Source organism: Astyanax mexicanus, chromosome 11, assembly GCF_023375975.1.
Source record: "Astyanax mexicanus isolate ESR-SI-001 chromosome 11, AstMex3_surface, whole genome shotgun sequence".
NCBI lineage: Eukaryota > Metazoa > Chordata > Actinopteri > Characiformes > Acestrorhamphidae > Astyanax > Astyanax mexicanus.
In genome coordinates, this window is record NC_064418.1 from 19,971,609 (window position 1) to 19,995,206 (window position 23,598).

Below are 23,598 nucleotides of genomic sequence, written 5' to 3' on the forward strand. Positions count from 1 at the left end.
GTGCTCTTCTGCCAGTGGATTGTGCTCTCTGGCTGAGCCCCTCCCTTCCTGCTCTTCCACACTCACTATCCCAGAGTCCACAGTAAAAACTGGCATTAGAATGTCTGCAGATGTGACGTGTCGTGGGTTGTACGGTGGAGGCGGGGCGTATGGCCCCTCCCCCTGGCGTTTTGTATACGCACTGTCCACTTCCGCCTTGTTCGCAGTGTGCGAGGTTGCTGTCGGCCTGTGCGGATCTCTTGTTCTAGCTTGAACCAAGTCAGGCAGCATGGCCAGAAATGCAGTGGTAATCGCTCTCAGCTCTGCCAAGTTTTCCTGTGCTATTTTAAAGCTATGTTTAGCCTTGGGTTTTTTCAGCAAGTTAGCTCTATTCAACTCTGTTTCAGCGTGATCAGATATGTCTTCTAATTCCCTCTTCATATGATTAATGATGTTTATCAGACACATTTTTTCCCCTGCGTGTGTTTTGGCCCATGTGTCAAATCTCCTGATCACACTTTTCCGCACTACGTCTCGCTGGTTCAAATCTAAAACCCCCTCTCTCACTCCATGAGCTATACGTTCAATTTGCTGCTCAATTGTTTGCCACTCCCAGGTTCCCACGCCGTAGATGGCATCTAGCTCTTTAACCAAATTTCTAGTACTAGCCATGTTGTGTGTAAGGTGCTGATCAAGGTTGGATCTCACCTGAATGGGTCTTCGTTCTACTTCTCTCTCAAATGCGTTTCGTTAACACCGCAAGGTTTCCACGCATGAGGCTTTTCGAACAGTCTTCTCACAATTCCCTGTTCCCTCTGCCCCCCTTCTCTCAGCGCGAGCTGCACTCAGCGCTCCTCGTGTGGTATGGAACAGAGAGGAAAAAAAATAAATAAATCAGCGTTAGACGCCGGTATGCTCCAAGTTTCCACCGAAGCCAAGAAAAGCAGTATCACTTCAAGATAAGACCACAATATATTTTCTTTAATTACCACAACGCTCCTCCACGTATAAATCTACTTTATCCGCTTTTCTTAAGACAAATAGAAATAAGCTGTCAGAAAGCGTAACCAACGATAAACTGGACCATATGCATTCAAATACAGCATTCGAAAGCAACGTTAATTTCGGTAATCTGAAGACTTTAAGTACCAAACAACAATTATCCAGCAAAGAAAAGTGTCTGAAATCCGAATGGTTCACCAGTGGCTGTGAACCAGCGTTACAATAAATCAAATACATCTAAATTATTAAACAAAAATTTAGTTCAGTTCGCACAGACTTTGGAATAAGGATTATAGCGAAATAATATAGGTCAGTAAATCAACTCAAGTTTTAGACGCACATAAACAGGTAAGCGTGTTAAAACGTATATATTTTATGCAATGTTAACAACAAAAGGTTATAGTTCTAACCAGGAAAGTTTATGCGTTATATTCTAGCCACAAAAGTTAAAAATCGGCAAGGAAAGATGGGGACAAATGAAATAGCAGGCTAGTTATACATTTTACCACACAGCAATTAAGCAAACAGAGCTATAATGTAATTGTATTTCAACAGGGCATATAAAGTAATTTAGTAAATACACACCCAGAAGCAAATTAGAAACAGAGTCAATATTACATTAAACAACGCTATTGATTTCCGTGCAAATGAATTTGCAAAACCAGTCATACAATATAGTATTACACTAATAAGAAATGTGGAACGACAGGTATGCCTAAAACGATATTTTCACAACCAGCCTGATAGTCAGATACTATTTATTCAGAGTCTGAGTCATCCATAAAATGAATTGGAGAGAATGGTGGGTTCAAAACAGACTGAATGTTACTCGCCACTTGCACCGTTTGATATTCGCAGAAGACGAACAAACCACCGCCAGGTGCCACTTCGGCCGAAAATATCTTGATCATAAACAGTGCAGAGTTATCTTGCTTTTACTGGTGGGAAATAGCATCAAGTTTGCCGTAATCACCATACGCTGCTGAGGAGTACAAATCGGCACTGTGTAATCTGCTGCCAACTGTTGGTGTTCTAGCCCTGTTGGAACCGGAGTTCCGAAGATACCCGAATTTCTAACCTCTGGTTTAAAAATGTCGTGCGAATCGAGTATCCATACCCATTCTTCAATCATCATTTACATCTGCGTTAAGAGCAAATCCTGACAACCACACTCAACCAATCACACCGCTCACAGGAGCCCCTCTCACACACAGTTCCACACACACTCCAACACATACGCACACACTTCTGTTGCACTCACTCTGTCTCACACACACTCTTTAATTCGCTGCCACACAGTTTCTTACTCACTGCCACACACACATTCTTTCTCTCCGCCACACAAGATACACATTTTCAGTTTCTCTCTCAGGAAAACTGGACACGCACACTTTCACACCCACAGGTGCACCTCCACAGTATCATACAATAACTCTTATTCTAACAACTTGTAAAACTTCGTAGTAGGTACAGCGTCTACTAATTTTTTACCAAATGTCTTGCGCAGGAACAGCATCTGCGTCTTTTTTTTAACAAAATCATAAAAGACTTGAGTAGGAACAGCGTCTACTCTTCCGAATTAAAAATAGAGAGGTCGGGACAGCGTCAACCCGAGCAGGTACAGCTTCTGCTCTTTTTAACCGAATTAAAATAGGGGTGAGTAGGTACAGCGTCTACTCATTTTTACCAAATGTCTTGCGCAGGAACAGCATCTGCGTCTTTTTTAACAAAATCATACAAGAGTTGAGTAGGAACAGCGTCTACTCTTCCGAATTAAAATAGAGAGGTCGGGACAACGTCGACCCGAGCAGGTACAGCTTCTGCTCTGTTTAACCGAATTAAAATAGATATGAGTAGGTACAGCGTCTACTCTGGCTTGTTTACGAGCGGATCAATCTCGAGGTGAGCCTTTATCCGAACTTCTCGTCAGAAGCCGGGGGGAGACGCCAGCATCCAATCCATAAATTCAGTAGGTACAGCGTCTACCGTTAAACACCCTGGAATAAGAACAACTTCTATTCTCATTAAATTCAGTAGGTACAGCGTCTACCGTTTAACAACCAGGAATAGGAACAACTTCTATTCTCATTTAAATAGCTTGGTCTGCTGCCTGCTTCCCTCTGGACAGCAGCCAGGCCGCCGCACCACTCAAATTTAGAAATAACCAATATGCAGAATTTGATAAAACCGGTTTCTGCTTACCTGCTTTATTTGAAGTTCGGCCGTGAGTGGGTTAGCGCCGGATGCTGTCCACTGCCAGACTCGTTGCCAGAGGTCGGGGTCACCAACTTGTTGTAGAAATGAAAAATGAAAGGTGGGCTAGCCCCCACCTCTCCTCCGGGGTACAACTCCCCTGCGTGTTCGTTTGATAGAGAGAGTCAGACAGGTGGAGTGAAGTTGAAAGCAAACCAAGTATTTATTACTGAATTCAGGAGAACTGGTACATACAAGACAGTATTACAGCCATCTCAGTAAAAGTTCTGACCCCCCCTCTAATCTGACTCCATGTTTATACCCAAAATGACGTAAGCCTGTTGATGAGGCGTTGTTAAAATCATCTCTTGTTAGCATGCACGTGTTAGTACTGAAGTTTCACGTGTCTGACTGGACCACTAGTGTTTGACCTTGACTGTGTTCTTCCAGAATGGAACCTCATGGCACTATCTGTGTGTGTGCGTCACCCCCCGCTTTGAAGCAGAGGTTTTTTAGGGAGGCACTCACTCACCAAAAGGCTGCTTTGATCTAATAGCCTTTTTTGTAGCAATTTAGCCCCGTACCAGTCGAATTAATGACCGTTAGTTAGGGTCCTGCAGTAAACAAAATACTTCAAGCCTGAGCTACATCTCATATGTTATATGTTAATGTGTTAGTAAATGTATCATGTGGGTTAATTTGTCATATAATAAAGTCTGTGTTAGTCACATGCCATATCAAACAATGTTTTACTATATGTGTAAAGGATATATTGTGATTATTGGTTAATCTTTTATATAAATGCGTGTAAAATACACTGTGAGTAATAAAAATGATCAGATACAATGTGAGTATTGGTTATGCATATTGAATACAAAGTTTCACACAATGATTATTGTCATTAAAATAAGTAATCATAACTGAAAGATATTTGTCAATCAACCCAAAGTATAATTAACTGAAAGATATTTGTCAATCAACCCAAAGTATAATTAACAGTTACTCTTTAAGACCTTAGGATAAAATTCCAACTCCTCATTTGGAACAAGCAGACATTGGGCAACAACATTACATGCAGGCAGGTCACCAGAAGACAGCTCCTGCATTACAAACTATGTATTCCAAAGAGAACACAATGATTGATACTTCTGATAAGATGATGGCAGAATTTAGGCTTCTAAAAGAGCAAACACTGGCAGCTTTAAGCCAACCACCAATGATGAGACCAAATAGCCTTCCTGTTCAAGGTGTACCCCCAATGTCTAATTATTATGATCAAGCGCAGGTGTTACAGGGTCAACCAGGAAATCTTCCTGTGTCTGAAACTGCTCCAACTTTCCTATCCTAGGAAAGGCAGGCATTTGGAATCACCTGGCATAACACAGTTTACGTATGAACCACCCTCATTCCCTTAGACGTACTGTATCAACTCTGGTAACTCTTTTCATCCCTTGTCATACATCATCTCACAGGAGAGAGGCCCTACACCTTCTATTCCTGACCTCACGAAGAAGGATCCCAAGGCCTTAAAAGGCCTTAAAATTCTGCTTCCACAAGATAGGACTGAATTATTCAAGTTTCAGATATTGGTTGATTATCTAAAACTAGATGAGGCCCACCTAATCGCTAATGCTTATCTTAATTCTCCAACTCCCTATACTGACAGCTGGCAGCTCTGTCAGAGAAATTTGGTCAACCTCACCAGTTGGCTCTGAAGAAAATTGGTAGTGTAATGGATGCTCAGAGGCCTTTGAAAGGTTTGCGTTGCAGATCCGTGCATTGGTGGGAATGTTGACAACCTTAGGACAAGAGGGAGGAGTATAACTTAGATGTGGTTCTCACGTGTAATGTCTCCTTAATAAGCTCCCAGCTGAGATGAGGTCTGAATTTCGAAGACACGTGTGCCGCCACCCTGAAGTGACGTATAACCTCATGGACTTCTTTGGCTTTGGTCCTGGTGCCAGGACAGTGATAGTCATGTAAAAATGTACAAGCAGAAAGTGAGGAAGGTACCTGCCTTGTGAGTTTTGAAGGATAAACCTTCAAACCTCATCCGGTTTCTTCTGAAAGTCATCAGAGTGCTCCTTCGGCATGGTGATAAGACATTGGACACCTATGCATCTTTAATGATGGGTCTGACCGCACTATGCTCCTCACAGCTGCAGCACAACAACCTGGAGTAACAGGCAACCCAGAAGAACTTTGTCTGAGAACTATACGACAATGTCCAACTATATATCCAAACCTTACAAGGAGCCACAGTTTCTTTCCAAGTCTCTCCGATTATGCAACCGAAGAAATCCTTTCAGATAATCAATGCTTTCACTGCACAACGTCTTGGACTGGCCGAGCATTCGTATCCAGTGTCCACCCAAGAAAATGTACTAACAGACAGCTCCCAACTCACAGACCTACCTCTACGACCCTTTAGCAGGGTGTCAACTTTGCTGCTGATTGGGGCTGACCATCCTTACCTATTAAGCCCAGTTGAATCAGTGCACTTAGGTCCTCCAGGAGGGCCAGCTGCTATCCAAACAAGCCTGAAATGGACACTTCAAAAGTCAGCCAGGATGCTTGAGTCACAATCTTCCCCTCAGCAATGCCTTTTTATATCTTTCAGCCCACAGGCATTGGAGCTACAAAAGCATGTAGAACGGTTGTGGCAGGTAGATACATTGCCTTATAAGAACGAGAAGGAAGTGACTAGATCGAAGGAAGACCAGAAAGCTCTAATGGTACTCAAAACCAAGACAAGGCAAGTGACTTTGAACGGGGTACTCAGGTATGCCACAATTCTACTGAGGAGGAAGGACACCACACTCACAAGCATCAAAGGAAGCAGTAATGTCAAGCCTCAGGAGTAACGCTTGGCAAAGGATCCAGAAAGAGCAGCAGCCTATAGTACAGCAATAGATAAATTAGAGGCCTCTGACATTGCACTTACCAGTAAGGAAAGCTGGTTCCTCCCTCATCACATGGTTCAGCATGATGGAAAAAACAGAGTAGTATTTAATTGCTCCTTCCGTCACAAATCTCTGTTGCCAGATCCTGTCTTGAGTCCCTCACTTCTTGGCGTGTTGCTGCGTTTCAAATAACACAGTGTTGCCATTGGTGGTGACATAAAGGCAATGTTTCACCAGGTGTGTCTACTTCCAGAGGACAGATACCTTACTCCTCAGATACCTTTGGCGTCACATGAAGAAAGATGAACCACTTCACATCTATTTACGAACAGAGCCAAGGTCATAATACAGCATTTGTGGAATAAGCACAGAGATTGGGATGATCCACAGCTACCCGACCTGGGAAAGAGAATTGGAACACCTACCAAAGATAATATTGCCCAGATGTTACACAGCAACAACAATGGACCGGCCAGATGTCAAAAGGGAAGTACACATATTTTGTGATGCTTCAGAGTGAGCTTATGGCTCTGTGGCCTATTTGCGATCAGTGGATCCCTGTGGTCATGTACATCTGTCTTTCCTTATGGCTAGATCACGTGTTGCCTCAAGGAAGCAGCTATCAGTCCCTTGATTGGAGCTGTGTGCAGCACTTACTGGTGCTTCAGACTGAACTGACCTTGAAAGTGGAGAAAATCACTCTTTGGTCTGATTCAACTACTGTCCTCAGATGGCTTCACTTAGTATCATGTCACTTCAAGGTTGGCACCAGGATAGCTGAAATCCAAGATCTCACAGAGCTTAATGCCTGGCGATATGTAGATTCAGGTAGTTATCCAGATAATGACATCACCAGAGGCAAAGGACTAACAGAATTAGCAAGCCCAAATAGGTGGAGTCAGGGACCAAAATTCCTCCACCTACCACCAGATAAATGGCCTTCTTACCCATATTCACACACCTCAGAGCCACCGCAAGATTTGACAGAGCCAAAACAATCAGCCACTGTGGTATGGCTATAACCAACTTGATACCACTGATACCAGGCACCACAAAGAGTTGTGAGAACAACTCGTAGATGTCACAGCTAAGGAGCTTCATGGGATGGCTGGGCAAGGGGACCCTACAGTAACTTCTCCTCCAGCAGAACATACAGGCTGTTTGAGCAGCATATCTTAAGACGTGCAGATGGATGGCTTTCCAGAAGAATACCACCTACTGAAGGCTGGCAAACCAATCCTTTCCACCAGCCGATTATCTTGGCTTACACCACAGTATGACGCAGAAAGCAGTCTAATTAGAGTTGGAGGTAGACTCCTACTACCAGAACACCTTGACCCAGCTGTTTTTCACCCACTTGTCCTTGACCCCAAACATCCATACACTACCTCTGTCATCCAGGAAAAGAGAGATTGTTTGCAGAAATGTGCCGTACTGTATGGATATTACGAGGACGTGAGGCCATCAGGCGACATCTGTCAATTGCTCTGAATGTCAAAGATGGAGGGCGAAACCTGCCTCTTAACAAATGGTGGGCCTACCTCCTGCACGCCTCAGTTTATTCAAACCTGCTTTCTATTCCTCTGGTATGGATTCCTTCGGCCCCTTTCTAGTCAAAATCAGCATGGTTCAAGACGTCAGTGGAGACAAGTTAACTGAGCTTAAGTATCCTATGTGTTCTGACCGACACCCTAAGGCATACATCACTACTTCTGAGCAACACCTATACAGTCCTCTTCAAATTAGTGATGAAGCAGGAGCTTATGCTAGCTGGACTTTACACAAGTCAGAAAGACCTTACTCCACGTAAGAAAATGAGTGCTTAGGTGTACTTTGGGCTCTTGAACACTTCAGGCCATACATTGAGGGACTTCCAGAAACTGTACAGTGACCGTGGTACCCTCAAATGGCTCAAGTCCCATATCCATCCCACATATGTTTGGCCAGGTGGTGTCTCAGGTTCCAAGATTTCAACGCGTGGTTAGTTCATAAACCTGGCCCCCAAAACACGGTGCCAGATGTTTTATCCAGGAACCCACAAGACGTGGATGTCAACCCTACAGACGTGCTTTAAAGTTATGCCGTTGTAGCAGGTCTAGACTTGAAGTCACAATCATTCATTAAGCTATCTGACAAAAAGCATCTTTGTTGTCTTAAGAGGTAAGATCTAGTGGTGGCTGAGATGTTAAACAATCTTGCAAGAAAGACTAGCAAGAATGAAGTTGCAGTTCTTTAGGCCAAAAATAAGAAAAGACGTTAAGATTATGTCCTTTCCTGTCCTTTCTGCCAATTAACAAAGTCTTCACAGCGGAAGCCTTTTTGGAATGCTGTTTTCTGTGCATGCTAATGAGCCTTGGGAGGTAGCAGGAGTTGACTTCATCAGGCCCTACCTCTTGGTCTTCATAGACTTCATAGAAGTTACAGCACAGGTTGCTTTTAGCAAGTTCCAAATTGACATTTCTGCGAGACACGGCTAGTTTACTTTAAGTTTACTTTCACTTACTCATATAACCTTAGACCAAGGCGTCAACTTGGTGTGACAACCACTTAATCACTGACTTATGGTACAGGACTGTTTGGTTTCATACTCTGAATGAGTATATATTAATACATGTTAAACTGTTATGTCTTTAAGGTAATTGATTCTGTTATAATTCATTCTGCAGTTTTAGATTAAAAAGATTTAGATTTTTGGGGTTTATCTGTAACTGATGTGCCTTTCGAATTTTCTATTCCCTTTGCCACGCCATGTATGTATGGTATACCAAGTTGTGCCCTTTGTAGTTTGCAGACAGTTGGGATCAGCCTTTTCTTGTCGGAGGAAAAATGTAACGCTCACTTTATCAAGGTTCGTACAGTCATGGAATAAATTTTGGAAAAATAAAAACACCCAGAAAGTTTTGGAAAAGTCTTGGTCTACAAATCTTTGTGTTTCAGTTTATTTATGGAGAAAATCTATTTTGAGTTAACAAATACATCAGCTCAGAGTTAATTCAGTAATTCAGATGTCTCCTGTGCATTTCCCTATGAAGGACAGGAGAGGTAGCTATCCACCTATTAGCATCTCTCCCCCCCCAGGGAGCATTTGCCCAGTGGCCCAGCCATTACACACGTTGTTTGCATAGAGTTGAGTTCCTGGGTTCTGAGTTTTGGGTTGTGTTGCTGCACGTGGGTCTGTGATGAGAGATTTTAATAGTAATCTCAGACCTGTATTTGACCAGTATTCAAGATTTTAGTATTAGTATTGGAAAAAGTAAATGTAGTGTCATGTTAACTGTAGTGGAACTGAGTGTAAAATGCATTTTTAAATTACATAATTGTAATTAAATTGTGATTGCTTACTAGTCTGGCTGAATGTCACAGCATTGAGAAAATATTATGTCCATGTAATGTTAAGTATACATATCATGATTCAGAAGTACAATTCAGTTTATTTCAATGTATTCGGTCACCCTTAGTATGTCAATAGATTGCTTAATTTACGCAACGCAACATCTAAAAAAAAAAACAGATCAGTGGAATCTGAAATAAGAGTGCTGCTATATAGTGGGTGGGGTATAAACAAAACACTAAATGAACTATTGACACCAATCTGTACAGAAAAATAAATCATTAAAAACCAGTACTGTGTTTCAGTTGCAAAGCATAATATTGCGTTAATTTAGTATATTGTTGCTTTGTTACACCACTGACCATTACATCCCTAATTATTATTAATGGGAAAGGTAAATAGTATAATTGATAACAAAATGTGTGTACAACAGTATACAACAGTACTACAGTACCACATACTACCAGTGTTGTGCCAGTTCACCGCTTTTCTGAACTAGTTCAAGTTCAGTTCATACATGCTCAAAGTGAACAGTGCAATTGTGGGTTTCTTACCAGGTGATGAAACTTGCAGCAGTACAGACAAGGTAGACCAGTTCTACACTTAGTGCAATGAAATCTATCAGCATTTAATAAAAAAAATATACATATATTATAAAATAAGTTTTTTTTTAATTGCAGCGCTTTCTTTCACTCTCCTCATTGTTCTGTCACTCTCGTTGCGTTTTAAAAGAGAAAACAGATGTCACTCAGTTTTCAATGGAAAACAAATTCCAACGTTCATTTACAGTGATGTCTGCCGTTCAGGACACATAATGTGAACTAATTCACGTTCAAGTTCTTTATTAAAAAATGTGTTGTGTTCAGTTCAACGCTCACGGAAAAATGAGCGTGTTCAATGAACGCGTTCTTTTGAACTCGTTCACGCACAACACTGCATACCACAGTACTGGTGTTCTGAATTAATTAATTGTGATACCATAAGCAAGACAATATAATGTGTTAGTACATAAACACACCATTGTGTAATACTCTCATAAAAATCTGAGTAAAAGAAAAGCTTTTACCAGTTAGAACAGTGGGGCATCAAGAGTACAGCACTGCGCTCTAGTGGGCGGGGTTTAAACACAACACTTTACACCTAAACTTGTAATTAAAAATCAATACTGTGTTTCTGAAAATTGATACAGTATTGCAAAACATAATATTGAAGTACACTGATATTTTCTCAAACCCATATTAGACAGGATAATTCAGTCTTGACTGGAAGTAATAATATATTAGATTCACTGTGTGTTTCAGGACTTTACCCTTTGCTGAATTTGTCCAGAGAGCCGCAGCAGTGGAGCATCCAGAGTTCTTCATCAGCAAGGTGGGACACTTTTTGTATTGTGTAGTAATGAGATAAAATTATCCAGATAAGATTGCCCTATATTTATCCCACAGCAGGAAAATGTACAATGTTACAGCAGCATAGAGCACAGAACAGTGTCAGGAAATACAAGAGAATATAAAAACTTGAAAATCTGAAAGAAAAAAAAAAAGATTATTGGAAACATTGTATAATATTATTTGGTATATATGGTAACAGTAAGTAAATAACAAATAAATACTAAATTGATAGTGCTGTTACATATAGGTTGTAAAAAGTGTAGCTGTTGATATAGTATCACATTGTGATATTTTGTTTTGCAATACTCTATTGATTTTCAAAATATATATGAAGTTAGTGCCAAACTGAAAAGCAATCTTTACCTTGGAAAAATGTAAGTGCAATCCACAATGCATTGCTTTTTCTCAATAACATGCATAATACATGCCAAAATGAAATGCCAAACCACTACAAATCACATTTCACTGCACTTAATTTCATTATTAATAAACAATACACAAGAATTAACATTTTCAAAACCAAAGCTGAATTCATTTCAGAATTGCACACAAACCTCCTGCTATCAGAATGCTATCAGCTCAACGACATTTGTATTCCATTGTATTCCTTTGTGACAATGTGAATGTTCAGAAGCAAATCACAATGTACAGAATTGCATTTAGTCTAGGAACAGTGCGTTATTCGTACCGAAATTAAATTTAATCACTGTTCAGTCAGAAATTGTGGCGGGGCTAAAAAAAACAGTCAGAAGCGAGCACTTATAGCTGTACTTTAAACCAAAGAAAATGTCTTTTGTGACAGGAAATAAGAGAAATAAACACTAATTTTATAAACTAAGGCTGGCACAGTTACATACGACTGTGTGCATTTTCAGAGATGAGTAGATCTTAACATGGGCAGGGCTGGACTGGTAATCTGGCGTACTGGCCAATTTCCCGGTGGGCCGACAGTCCTCAGGGGCCGGTGCTGTTTATATTTGTTTTGATTTTTTTTTTCTTCCCTTTTTTCTAAGAGACCGGCCCACAATAAAGAGGGGGCGGCCTATTGGCCCATCTTCAATATAGACAGTGGACTGAACCAATCAGGACATAGGACAAAAGCAGCCCCACCCTCTCTCCGCGTGGTCCACTGAACTCCCACCACGTTCAGTTTTGAGCACGAGGAGAGGCAGTAAGGAGAAACAGAAGCGGCAGAAAGCTGGTCCGGAGAATTTACGCTGCTACAAAATGTGTAAAAATCATAGACATGTTCGCTGCTAGAGCCTCCGCGTCCTCAGCAGCAGCAGACAGGGAGAGCAGGCTTGTGACAGAAACCGAGGAACAGACAGAGCGGGAGAGTGTAGCATGTAAACAGGTAACCTTAGTAAAGTTAGGATAACACAGGAACTTTGAGGTGATTGAGGTAACATTAGCTCTATTACATGAGAATGACGAGCAATGGCGATTGATTATCAATATTAATCGGTATTTGCATACTTCCCAAAATCTGGCAGCCTGCTCCCTTATCCTGATAAAATAGCAAACGGTCAAGACTGAGAAGTGTTGGATGAGCAGCAAGTATCCCTTTTAGGCTGCATCATAGCATTTTAGATTTTTAGGTTAAAGCTGAGTTGAAAGGTAAAGTAAAAAAAAGTAAAAAAGAAATATTAGCAAAATATATGCCCACCCTGAAGAAGAGTAAGATGAATAAGTGTCAAATGTTTTTAAGACATAGTTGCGTTGCATGAATTCATAAAGCAGCTCTGTTTGTAGCCTGATACACAGCATGTTATAGCTGTTTAAAGGAGGAAGCACATTTAACCTGAAGAATTAGAAGTGAGCTGTTTGTATCAGAGAAATTCAGAAAAAACATATTAGAGATGATTTCAATAAAAAGGATGAAAAATCAATTGAACTACACATAGCAGACAAAAATGGTGGAGTTAACAATAGACACTAAATTAGTGCTGGGCGGTATGACCAAAAATGCATATCACATATTTTCCAAGATTCTGGTGATTTTACAGTATATCACGGTATTTTTATTATTATTTTATTTATATATTTTTGCATGACTGGGCTTTTATATAGGCTGTGACTTACATGTACTGACGTACATGTAATATAAAACTCTAAGGCTTTAAATTAAGGCTCTGATTAGTATTGGGTTTACTTTGCCCCACAAAAGAAAAACAGCTAAAGAATGTAAACAACATACCTTAAAAAGAGATACACCAGCAACTTTAACATGGGTTCCTTTACAAAACTAAATATTTTAATAAATAATTTAAACCATTATAACCATTACAGTATTAAAATCAGCCACAATTCCTTACTTTCACCCAGCTGGGAACAGTGAGTTAGAGTGACAGTATTTGAACACCCAGCATGTTTCTACAGTTCAAAATTGCACAACGGTATGCTGTATGAACCGGTATACCACCCAGCACTACACTAAACTTCTTTATATTTATTGCTTCTCTGTAATCCCACATACATGAATTGCAAGTCGGTTGTGCACCGCTAATTATGAGGGGCCGGTCTAAACCAAAAATGCCAGGGCCGATTTTTTGTCCCAGTCCAGCCCTGAACATGGGTTAGGTTCTCACACTTGTGGCGTTGTAACACTGAGCCTTTTTCGGGATCTGGGTGCACTTTCTGTAGAAATTCAGTACGTTTGGTCTGTTGAACACTATTTTTGAGCCCAGGAGCCTTGTCTACGATTCGCTGTTGCCAACCGTGCTGGGTGTGGAAGATATCGAAGCCCGGGACCATGTGGGGTGGTGTGGGTGTGTTTGGGTAATTTGACACTTTGACACCCGCCCTGCCCCAAGTTCGGTAGTGGCCTCTGATTAGACTAAGATCTTATCTAATTAGATTTACATTTTATTTTGGCATGAGTATGGCGCTGCTCCTAGACAAAATGCAATCCTATGCATTGTGATTTGCTTTGAACATTTGCAGCCCCACACAGTGGAATACAATGCAGTTGAGCTGATTGCATTTTAAAGAGGTTTGTGTGCAATTCTGACATGAAATCAGCTTTGGCTTTGAAAATGTAATTTTTCGTGTAGTGTTTTTCAATAAAGAGATTAAATGCAGTGAAATGTGATGCAATAGTGGTTTTCCATTTCATTTTGGCATGTATTCTGCATGTGTGGAAAAGCGATCCCTCCTGTGGATTGCAATTACATTTTTCCACAGTGTTTGCTTTTCAATTGGTCAATAATTCCTTTTCATATATATCACTGTTCTTATTGGATAAAATAAAAAATAAAAAAAAATTCTCACTTTTAGACATTTTTTTTTTCTTTAAGTTGAACAATCACAATATATTACCTTACTTACTCTGAAAATATTCCAGTGGCTGTACGAATATCACTATAATCACAATAATAAACAGCTATACTACATGAAAAAAACTCTGAAAAGTAATTGTTTGAGTTGGACAAAAAAATATCTTTATTTGGCAACAGTTAAATTTGTCCTGAAATAACATCTTCTATTTAAGCTTATTTCAAGAAAATGAATTTGTTGTTTACTAATTTGATTTTTAAAATATGCTTAATATTTTTGGTAAATTCCAAATCAAATATTTAAGGTAGGAGTTATTTAACTGATCAGTTTCAGTTACTACAGTTTAGGGCTGGGGCGACGCATCGACATAATCGACGTCATCGATTACAAAAATACATCGATTTGCATAACGTGCGTCGGCGCGTCGTAAACATGGCGGCGCCTGTGGAGAGCATTAGAGGTTAGATCGGGCCCAAAAATTCCAACTGGCTGTTTTCGGGCTGTTTTAATGAGCGAAATATGATCAGAATTATGTTAATTAACACGGTAACATAGAAGCATAGAACTATTATTTAATTAAAATGATTTTTAAGAACAGCTAAACACAGTTCTGCAAGTCAAACGCGGAGGAGTTCACGTGCGAGAGAGAGAGAGAGAGAGAGAGAGAGAGAGATTTGCTTGTTCTACTCACAGGTGAAGGTTCTCTTTGATCTCCTCGTGCTCATATTCTAGTCCCATTCATAATTCTGCAGCTCCCTCAGTGTTTTCTGCCGTATTTTGCGGCTAGCGCGAGCGCTTACAACTGACACCGCGGACCGCGAGGTGCCGCCGCGTTTGTGCCGAATCCGACTCTCTGCTGAATCTGACTCCCGCTTCGCGGACAGAATCGGCACAACACCCCCGCTGTAGAACTGCGGTAGTGAAAACAGCGCTTATAAATAAATTAGTTTAGTTTCACTTTCAGTTTTCGTTATTTTTTTTTAAATAAAAATATAATTAAAAAACAGACGCCTACATCTCGGACTATTTTCTGGAGCCCGGGTCGGATTTACGGGCGGGCCTCGGGTCATGTCGGGTTCGGGCAGAGAATCTAAGCTCTAGAGAGCTTGGACTCCGGAGAGCAATCTCCAGCTACAAAAAAACGCCAGCGGGCATCTAAAGTTTGGGAGCATTTCACGCAAAAGGGCAACAATGTGGTCCTCTGCCATACGTGCAAAAGGAGCACTTGAAGCGCAAACATCCAGGAGCACTATGTCAACAGGGTCACACAGTAAGTTACCGTTTACATCAGGGTCTCCGCGGGTGTCCTTAAAAAGACTTAAGGCTGTCTACCAAAGGTTTTAAACCTGCCACAGGCAGAAATTATACATTTTTGGTTTATATTTGTGCATGGCATTTCGCAGTTTCCAGAAACAGTAGCATTATTCATAAGTTCAGGTGTTTAGCTAAGCTAGCTGCCTTAAGTTATTTTAGCTAGCGCCGTCGGCGCTGCGGTGTCACACCGTTTTCTGTCACCGTCGGAATTTTGTGACCAGTGCTCACGGTTATGAGCGTTCATTGGCAAAACGGAAGCTTTCTATACCTACACCTTACCCTCAGCCCTAAACTGAACCGTTTTGGCCAGTCGGGGTAAACATTAGAAACGAACACGTTTCGAATCGGCCAGTGCACCGGTCTGCTGAGAACTACTTGCCAGTGGTCACAAAATCTAGCGGTCACAGAAAACAGTGCAACACACGGTTGTGGTGTATGGGAGCTTATCCATTTTTAGCGTTATAGATCTAAACAACGTGCTGTACATGTAAGTGATTATAAGTGTGGGGTTTGGTTTAGTAGGCTTGTGTTGTTGTTGTTGTTGTTGTTATTATATATAAATATAGTAATTTATCGTTTGCTTTAAAACGTAAAATAATTATTTAAATATGTTTCTCAATGAATAGATTAGTCGACTAATCGAAAAAAATAATCGTTAGATTAATCGTTTAAAAAATAATCGTTAGGGACAGCCCTACTACAGTTACTTCGAATTAATTTTTCACTTTTCTACAACAACAGAAGAAAGTTAAGTTAAATATCATCATGTGGATGCTATTAACAAAAAAGTGTGCAAAGAGACCCCAGCCTCCTCGGAAATCTGCTGAGTAGCACCGCAGTACTGAGAGAGAGCCATCTTGAACTGCTTGCAAATATTGGTAAGTAGTCAGTTAGCAACTGTTAATGTTTTCAGAGTTAATTGTAACCATGTCTTAGTGCATTCACAGTTTCAAAGTTTACTTATTAATTTTCTAAATGTTGTCGCAGTCTGTTTTTGTCGTAATCGTTACCTTTCTAGCTAGCTAGCATTAGTTTTGACAATTTGTACAATTGGAAGGTACTGCTGGTAGAAACGTTGTGACTTTGGTTATTTGTTTTATCATTTTTGTTTGGAGAAAATAACTAGATAGATATGTAGAGGTAGGTTAATGAGTAGCATGGGGTTTGATTTTAAGAGAGAGGAGGAGAGGGGGTAGGGTAGGGTTGCCACCTTTCAGAATTTGGTATAAGGGGCGCCCACCACTGCTCCTCTGGGCCATGTCCACCACAGGCCAGACACCTGTGAGACGGGGCACCCGCAACAGTGGTATGTTTTATTTTGTGCTGGTGTTTTTAGTAAACCACTTATTATAATATTTTATGTAATGATCACTGGACACTGTATTTATCAAAAATAAAGACACAAAGTACACAGAAATCCGTACAAAAAAAAAATTACATAACGGATTTCTGTGCATTTTGTCAAAATATTTTTAGGGAATATAGTGCCCAGTGATCTCCCAGAGACATTGTGTGTGTGTGTGTGTTTATATAATTACTGGGGAGAGATATAGGGTTAGTGATGACCTAGCTAACCTTAGCGGTGAGCTAGCTAACATACTAGCACAAACAGGAAGATAACTAACATTAGCAGCGAGCTAGTTAACATGCTAGCGTTACGGGGAGAGATCTAGTGTTCGAGATAAACTACCTAACCTTATTGTTTCATTAGTTTCCTAAATAGCTATTATTAATCCCTTTTATACCTGCTTATTCCTTGCTTACGTGTAATCTTTGATTATTCCTCCACCCATCCTTTTTTGGTCTCACATGAACCTACCCCACTACCACATCCATTTATATTTATCCATTGATTCACTCCCATATGTCATAAGTGCATTTTTTGCTTTCCTGCAAATAGCCGTGTGCAAGTTAATAATTTCTCTAATGTGAACTAAACTAAAACAGTTATGACATATGGTTTTGTAAACTAAAACTGTATGCTTGAAAGTATTAAGTAATAAAGTATTTTAATGTTGAAAACTGATTTGCAGAGTGGAATCCCCATTCAACCAACATGTGCGGTCATCACCCAATGCATCATCAGCCATTTGGAAGAAGTTGCTAGTGCTTTGATGAAGGACTTTGTAGTTTGGACATAAGTGAACACCTCTCTTAACTGTACTAACCTCAAACTGTTTTGCACTACTGCACATGTGAGTTTAGCCTTTTGCTTTCCTTTAAAATGATCAGTTACCATTTAAAACAGTTATTTACAGTTGTGAATCAATTTATAGTCGTTGTCATGTCTGCGTCACCTAGTGGACATTTATTTATGACTAGGAAAGGCGTTATAAAACAGTACAAATTCTTATTGGATAGTTGCAGTCTTGTGACATGTGAGCAAATGGGGTGGCATCCATTCTTCATTTCAGCTACTACAGCTCAAAGAGGCTTACAGCAGAGTTATAATTCCCTATCATCCTTTCGTTTTGTGCTCTGGAAATCATCGTTTGTAAGTGAAGTTATTTCTTTAAGCAGTGTTAATCTTTACAGTTTATTGAGTTAGCAAATCATCATCTTGGCTGTTAAAATGTGTATTATGTTTGAATTTTAGTTTATGTTGTATAAATGTACTGTAGATATCCCTGTTAATATGTATGAACTCATATTGTGTAGATTGTTATTGTTACACCATTTATTGTTTGTGTTTCAGTTTCACAAAATTGGTGCTTGGATTTACAAGTAAAATGTCAAAGACTAGATACTTTTGGTTCCTACTTGTTTCCAAGTCCACCTGTGTTAGCTGTCTGTCGAGTTGGCAAGTCACATACAACAGGGGCACAATAGTCATCTATGTACACATCTCAATGTGTAAAAGAATCTATTTTCCTCCACTCCTTTTACATTAACAATTTGCTAGTATTGTCCCATGCCCTTGACTGGGCAGAGAAGAAGAAAAGAGGGGGAGCCAACTCAGAGTATTTGGAGTGGAGCTTCGCTGTAAAGCGTGAAGCTGAAGCCCCAAAACTTTCGACCACTGCAAGGATTTAAGAAGAGGTCTGACTTTGAAAAACTTGGGAACGCCAGCGCCTGAGTGTTGGAAGTGCGACCTTGTAGTCTTTGAGAAAGCCAGAGGATGAGCCGATGCAAGCTGGTGAGTTGCTGTGTATAAATCGGGGGCAGAAATGTAGGGAATAAATTAAGTGAGGTGTATGGGAGTGTACTGGAATAACAGCACAGAGGGTGAGGTCCTAGGAGTCAGAAATCAGTTGAAGTGGAAAGATGGTGTCGAACGACTTGGTGGTAGTATGCACATGGTGTACGTATAGCTTAAAGGCCCAAAAGAGAAGTCGCAGCTACACGTCGTGCTGCCACCAAGGATGACTATGAAGGTGGCACTGATCAGAAAAAAGAAGATGATAGTGATGATGCTGATGATGATGATGTCGTTGACTACGGCGATGATGATGGCGATTAGAATAATGGTGCTGATTGGTAGATGACGACAAAGATGACCACGATGGCAATCTTTGCGTTGGTGAAGGCGAAGATGATGATGATGGACGATAAGGATGATGATGATAATAATGATGATAATGATGACGATGATAATGATGATGATGGTGATAAAGACATGATGACTGCAATAATGGCGATGACGAAGATGTTCGCGGCGATGATAATGGCAATGATGTAGGCAGAGATGGTGGCAGCGATGATGATGAAGATGGCCATGATGATGACGACTATGGCGATGATGACTAAGGTGATGTAGGCATAGATGGTGGCAGAGATGATGATGAAGATGGCCATGATGATGACGACTATGGCGATGATGACGAAGGTGGTGCAGGCAGAGATGGTGGCGATGATGACTATAGTGATGAAGATGGCCATAATGAGGGCAAGATGATGCTCAAAACGATGGTGTTGATGAAAGCGAAGAAGGTGAAAGCGCCGAAGATGCAGGCGAGAAGATGGCGGCGATGATGATGATGGTGGTGATGTAGGCAGAGAAGGTGGCGATGATGACGATGAAGATGGCCATGATGATGATGACTATGGTGGTGATGATGAAGGTGATGTAGGTAGAGATGGTGGCGATGAAGACGATGGTGAAGATGGCCATGATGATGATGATGAAAATGATGAAAAAGGCGACGATAATGATGATGAGAGCAAAGATGGTGGTATGACGATGAAGGAGATGAAGATTGTGATAATGATTACGACTGCGATGATGATGATGAAATTATAGACAACAGCGGCGATGGTGGAAAAGATATGGTGGCGACGATTACGATGGTGAAGATGCTGATGGCAAAGATGATTATTATGATGGCAAAGATGATTATGATGATGGAGAGGATGATTATGATGGGAAGCAGGGAGCATATGTGACCTTCGCACTCTGTCCCGCTCCAAGGATGGACACCACGTTTGGATGATTGGTCTTCAATACTGAAACGAGGTCAGCATCCATGTGCATGTCAGTTCCGGGCCGGCCAGCAAGCTGGCCCACAGCAGGGATATCTCAGACTGCTGGGGTCTGCCAATATGCACTCTTTTACACTGAAACTGGCAGCATGTGACCAGCAGGTGGTGCCATGAACTCATTTGCAGGAACTGAACTATTTATATGGAAGGCACGCTCACACTTGCTCAGGAGAGAGAGGAGGCATGACCACGCTCGAGTACCGCCCAGTGAGGCTGCAGGGAAGCGGAGCCATAGCTGGCCAGTGGGTCAGGTGAAAGGACGCCAGTTGGAGGAGGGAAAGCGGGCAGCGGGATTCGGGCGAAGAAATGCCGCGGAATCGAAGTTCGGTGTACGGTGAGAAAGAGAGAGGAGGGCAGAGAGACCGCAGAGATCGCGGGGAGGCCTCGCGAGGGAAGGAGGAGGGGGGTTAGCAGCAGCGGCACTAGGAAAGGTGGCAGTGAGAGAGAGAGGCCGACGAGGACTCGACGATTGCATGGAGGCCTCGTAGGGGCAGCAGGAGGGGATTAGCAGCAGCGAAGGCGGTGAGAGAAAAGAAGAGAAGAAGCCGCTGAAGGCCTGAGGAGACCGCACGGGAGTTGCCAGGGCAGGTCGAGGAGACGCCAGCCGCAGTAGTTGAGACAAGTCAAAGCACTACCAGGGAAGGCAGCGGCAGTGGATGAGCTGGGGTGGACAAGAACAGCCGGTTGCAGGAGACAGACAGGCGCAGAACCATCGTGTACCAGGTAAGGAGCGGTAGCCAACACCACATGCAAGGTTGTTCAACTGCAGCAGGTAGAGAGGAAGTAACGGTTTAAATTGGGAAGGAAGTGGGAGGAGTGTGGGCGTGAACTCCCAAAACTAAGCTATAATACATAGCTCCACTTAACAGAATACAAAATAAAATAACATTGCTGTTGCTGTAAATTACCTTCTTTCACAGTGTGAATGCGCAGGTACAGCTGCGGAGCTGTGCAGAAGCGCACCCTCAGGCCTGTGCGACCTAATTTCTCAGTAATTTTATTTCATTTATCTTGAGAGATTTAATCTGAAATTTAATATCAGTAAAGCACTTTAAACACCAACACATTTTCCGTATATTACCTTTCTTCTAGAATTGTGCTTCAAATAAAGAAAATTATGCTGACCAGATTGTTTTACAAGTCAATATTGCCTAGATGGACAGCACTAAAAAAGTAGTCCTGACCAGAGCATCTGAAAGGAAATAGCAAGTGAAATGCTAATTGGTTTATTCCATGTTATGCCCAAAACACAATGACTAATTAAGAGAATTAGTGCATGATTTTTGCATGTTTTGAGCTGTGCAATGCTTATTTTTTCCACCCTCATGATACAAACAACACACTGACACAACCTAAATCTAAACCTAAAGCTGCACAGTGAACAGCTCATTATAGATGGCCAAAATAGTGCCCACTGTGTGTAAAGCTGTTTAGCTTCAAATCGTTTCTGTGAAAACTCAAAACTTTCTATATTTAAGAAATAATGCAAGAGGTAGAAACAAAATGGAGTAGCTAAAGAAAAGAGCCTGTTGCTATTTGTTGGGATTAACCTATGTCTCTGATCTGAGATACCCTAAAAAATCTTAAATAGAGTTGACTTTTTCCTTTTAACCAAGATTCAAGGACTCAAAAACTACCTGCATGCGTAGTTTCAAAGTACAAGTTAAAAACATGTCTTGCCGTTGGAATTTTCAGTTGACGGTATATATCAGAGTGAAGGGTTGACTGTTGGTAAAACTTTGGTAAAATACTATTTGAATAAAAATGTATTGCTCTTTTAAATCCATTATTTTCTATGCATATATGTGAGTTTTTGTATATCAATTTCATGTTTAAGTCAGTTTTTACTTTTCAAGATAAAAGCTCATTTTTTTAAGAGTTTCATTTTTTTACATGTACTAGAATATATTCAGCTTTTTATACTGTATGTCTAATCAGACTTTTTCACAAATGAGGATGTAGCTCAAAATAGACAAGAATTTTCTTGTTCTTTTTAAAATATAATAGGTGTCTTTGAGTTGTATATAAATGCTGCACAAAAGCACCATGTCTGTCAACTTGTGCTTCCCTTCTAGCCCGCTGTGCTCCGCAAAACCAGCAAGCTGATTAGCTGTTTCTCCTGAAAGGCGGAACTTTATCTTTGAACCGGCTCTGTGATTAGCATTAAGTGATTTTCCATTCACACAGCGGTCAGTGGCCTGTCTCCTCATTAATAATACAGCTGGGCTGAGTGAAACAAATCGGGGCTACGGGAAAATTCTTCTTCTTCTTATTATTATTATTATTATTTATTTATTTATTTTTATTATTACTTACTATATTCTTATGATCAGAACTGGAAAACGTACTGAAAATTGTAATTAAGTAGAAGTATCTTTACTTTGCTAAAATTCTACTCAAGTAAAAGTACAAGTACCCATCTAAAAATCTACTCGAGTAAAAGTAAAAAACTACTCAATTTAAATTTTACTTTGAGTAAAAGTTACGTAATTATTTGATGTAAAAAAGTACAACAAATCATAAATCATTTAAAATAATAATTTGGATCTTTCAGGCAGTATTTGTTCAGACCACTTCATAAAACATTTTCAAAAACAAGTGGCATATGTTTCTATTATCAATTTATTTTCTTTTTATGGTCATATAGGTGACTATAAACCGTATTTTTATAGTTTTACAGTTCATTATTATTTTTTAACTTGCCATTGCTATGCTTTAACTGCTATTTACATGTGTTTTTTTACATTTAAGCAGATTGTTTAATGTTTCCAATAAAAACTTAAGGAAATATCATGAAAAACATGAAATCATACAAAAAAACTGTTTGTCTGCACATGCGCAGTGCTGTAAAGAAGCACATATTGATGGGTAGCATAACTCGACAGAACACCGGTTCCCCCGAGCACAGCTGATTTACACAGCGTCTCTCCCGCTAACCATTATAAACACTGCTGGAAAAAGTTCTGCTGCGCTGTGTTGTGGAAATTTGGTGGTTTGGAGTGAAATAATAATGTTGAATGCTGAGTCAGGATCGAAGTGAGTAGCAAGGTTTTATTGAAGTCAGACAGTGTCGCGTACACCAAGAATCTGCTTATCCAGCTACCCCCCCTCATTCCTTTTTATACACTCTCTCAGCCCCTCACCCCACACACGTCGTATTTGACGTGTGACCTTTGAAACGTGTATGTGGCCTAAAAGCATGTGACCTATGAAACGTGTGAGTATGTGGCATTCGAAGAGCATGTGACCTATAAGGCTTACTACCTAGTATTCATAAGAAAATCCATATGTTACTATTTACACAATTACAGACATTTTAACATAAAGAATCATTTAATACCACGTTATTCCATTACAGCTGCCATGGAGAACAAAACTCATTTTTTATTTATTTTATTACTTTCATAGGTTTACTTAGGATCTCCGGTGGATTTTTTTTTTTTTTGTGTTTTACAGAGACTCTTATACTGGGTTAGTGGCTGAACTGCACTCAACAGGGCATTACACATGGTGTAAAGCAGAGGTGCTCACAAGTCTTTGGTCAAGTCAAGTCTCAAGTCTTTGGTCACGAGTACGAGTCAAGTTTCAAATCTCTTCTGGCGAAATAAAAGTCAAAGTATTACTCCGTGAGACAAATAAGGCCTGCTCTTTCTAATTACAGAAAAATAAATATGAAATTGAAAAATAACCAACTAATCTAAGCCCAATAAAATCTAACGAATTTCAAAAG

At 40.5% G+C, this 23,598-nt stretch overlaps 1 protein-coding gene across 2 annotated transcripts in view; it reads left to right on the forward strand.

Moving 5' to 3' along the window:
* The window catches only part of tyw5 (tRNA-yW synthesizing protein 5), a 93,308-nt gene that overhangs the window by 40,966 nt on the left and 28,744 nt on the right, over positions 1-23,598 (forward strand). For both annotated transcript variants that reach the window (XM_007239514.4, XM_007239515.4), the window contains exon 3: positions 10,710-10,779. In XM_007239514.4, the coding sequence (XP_007239576.1) occupies positions 10,710-10,779 (70 nt within the window). The remainder of the gene's footprint in view (positions 1-10,709; positions 10,780-23,598) is intronic.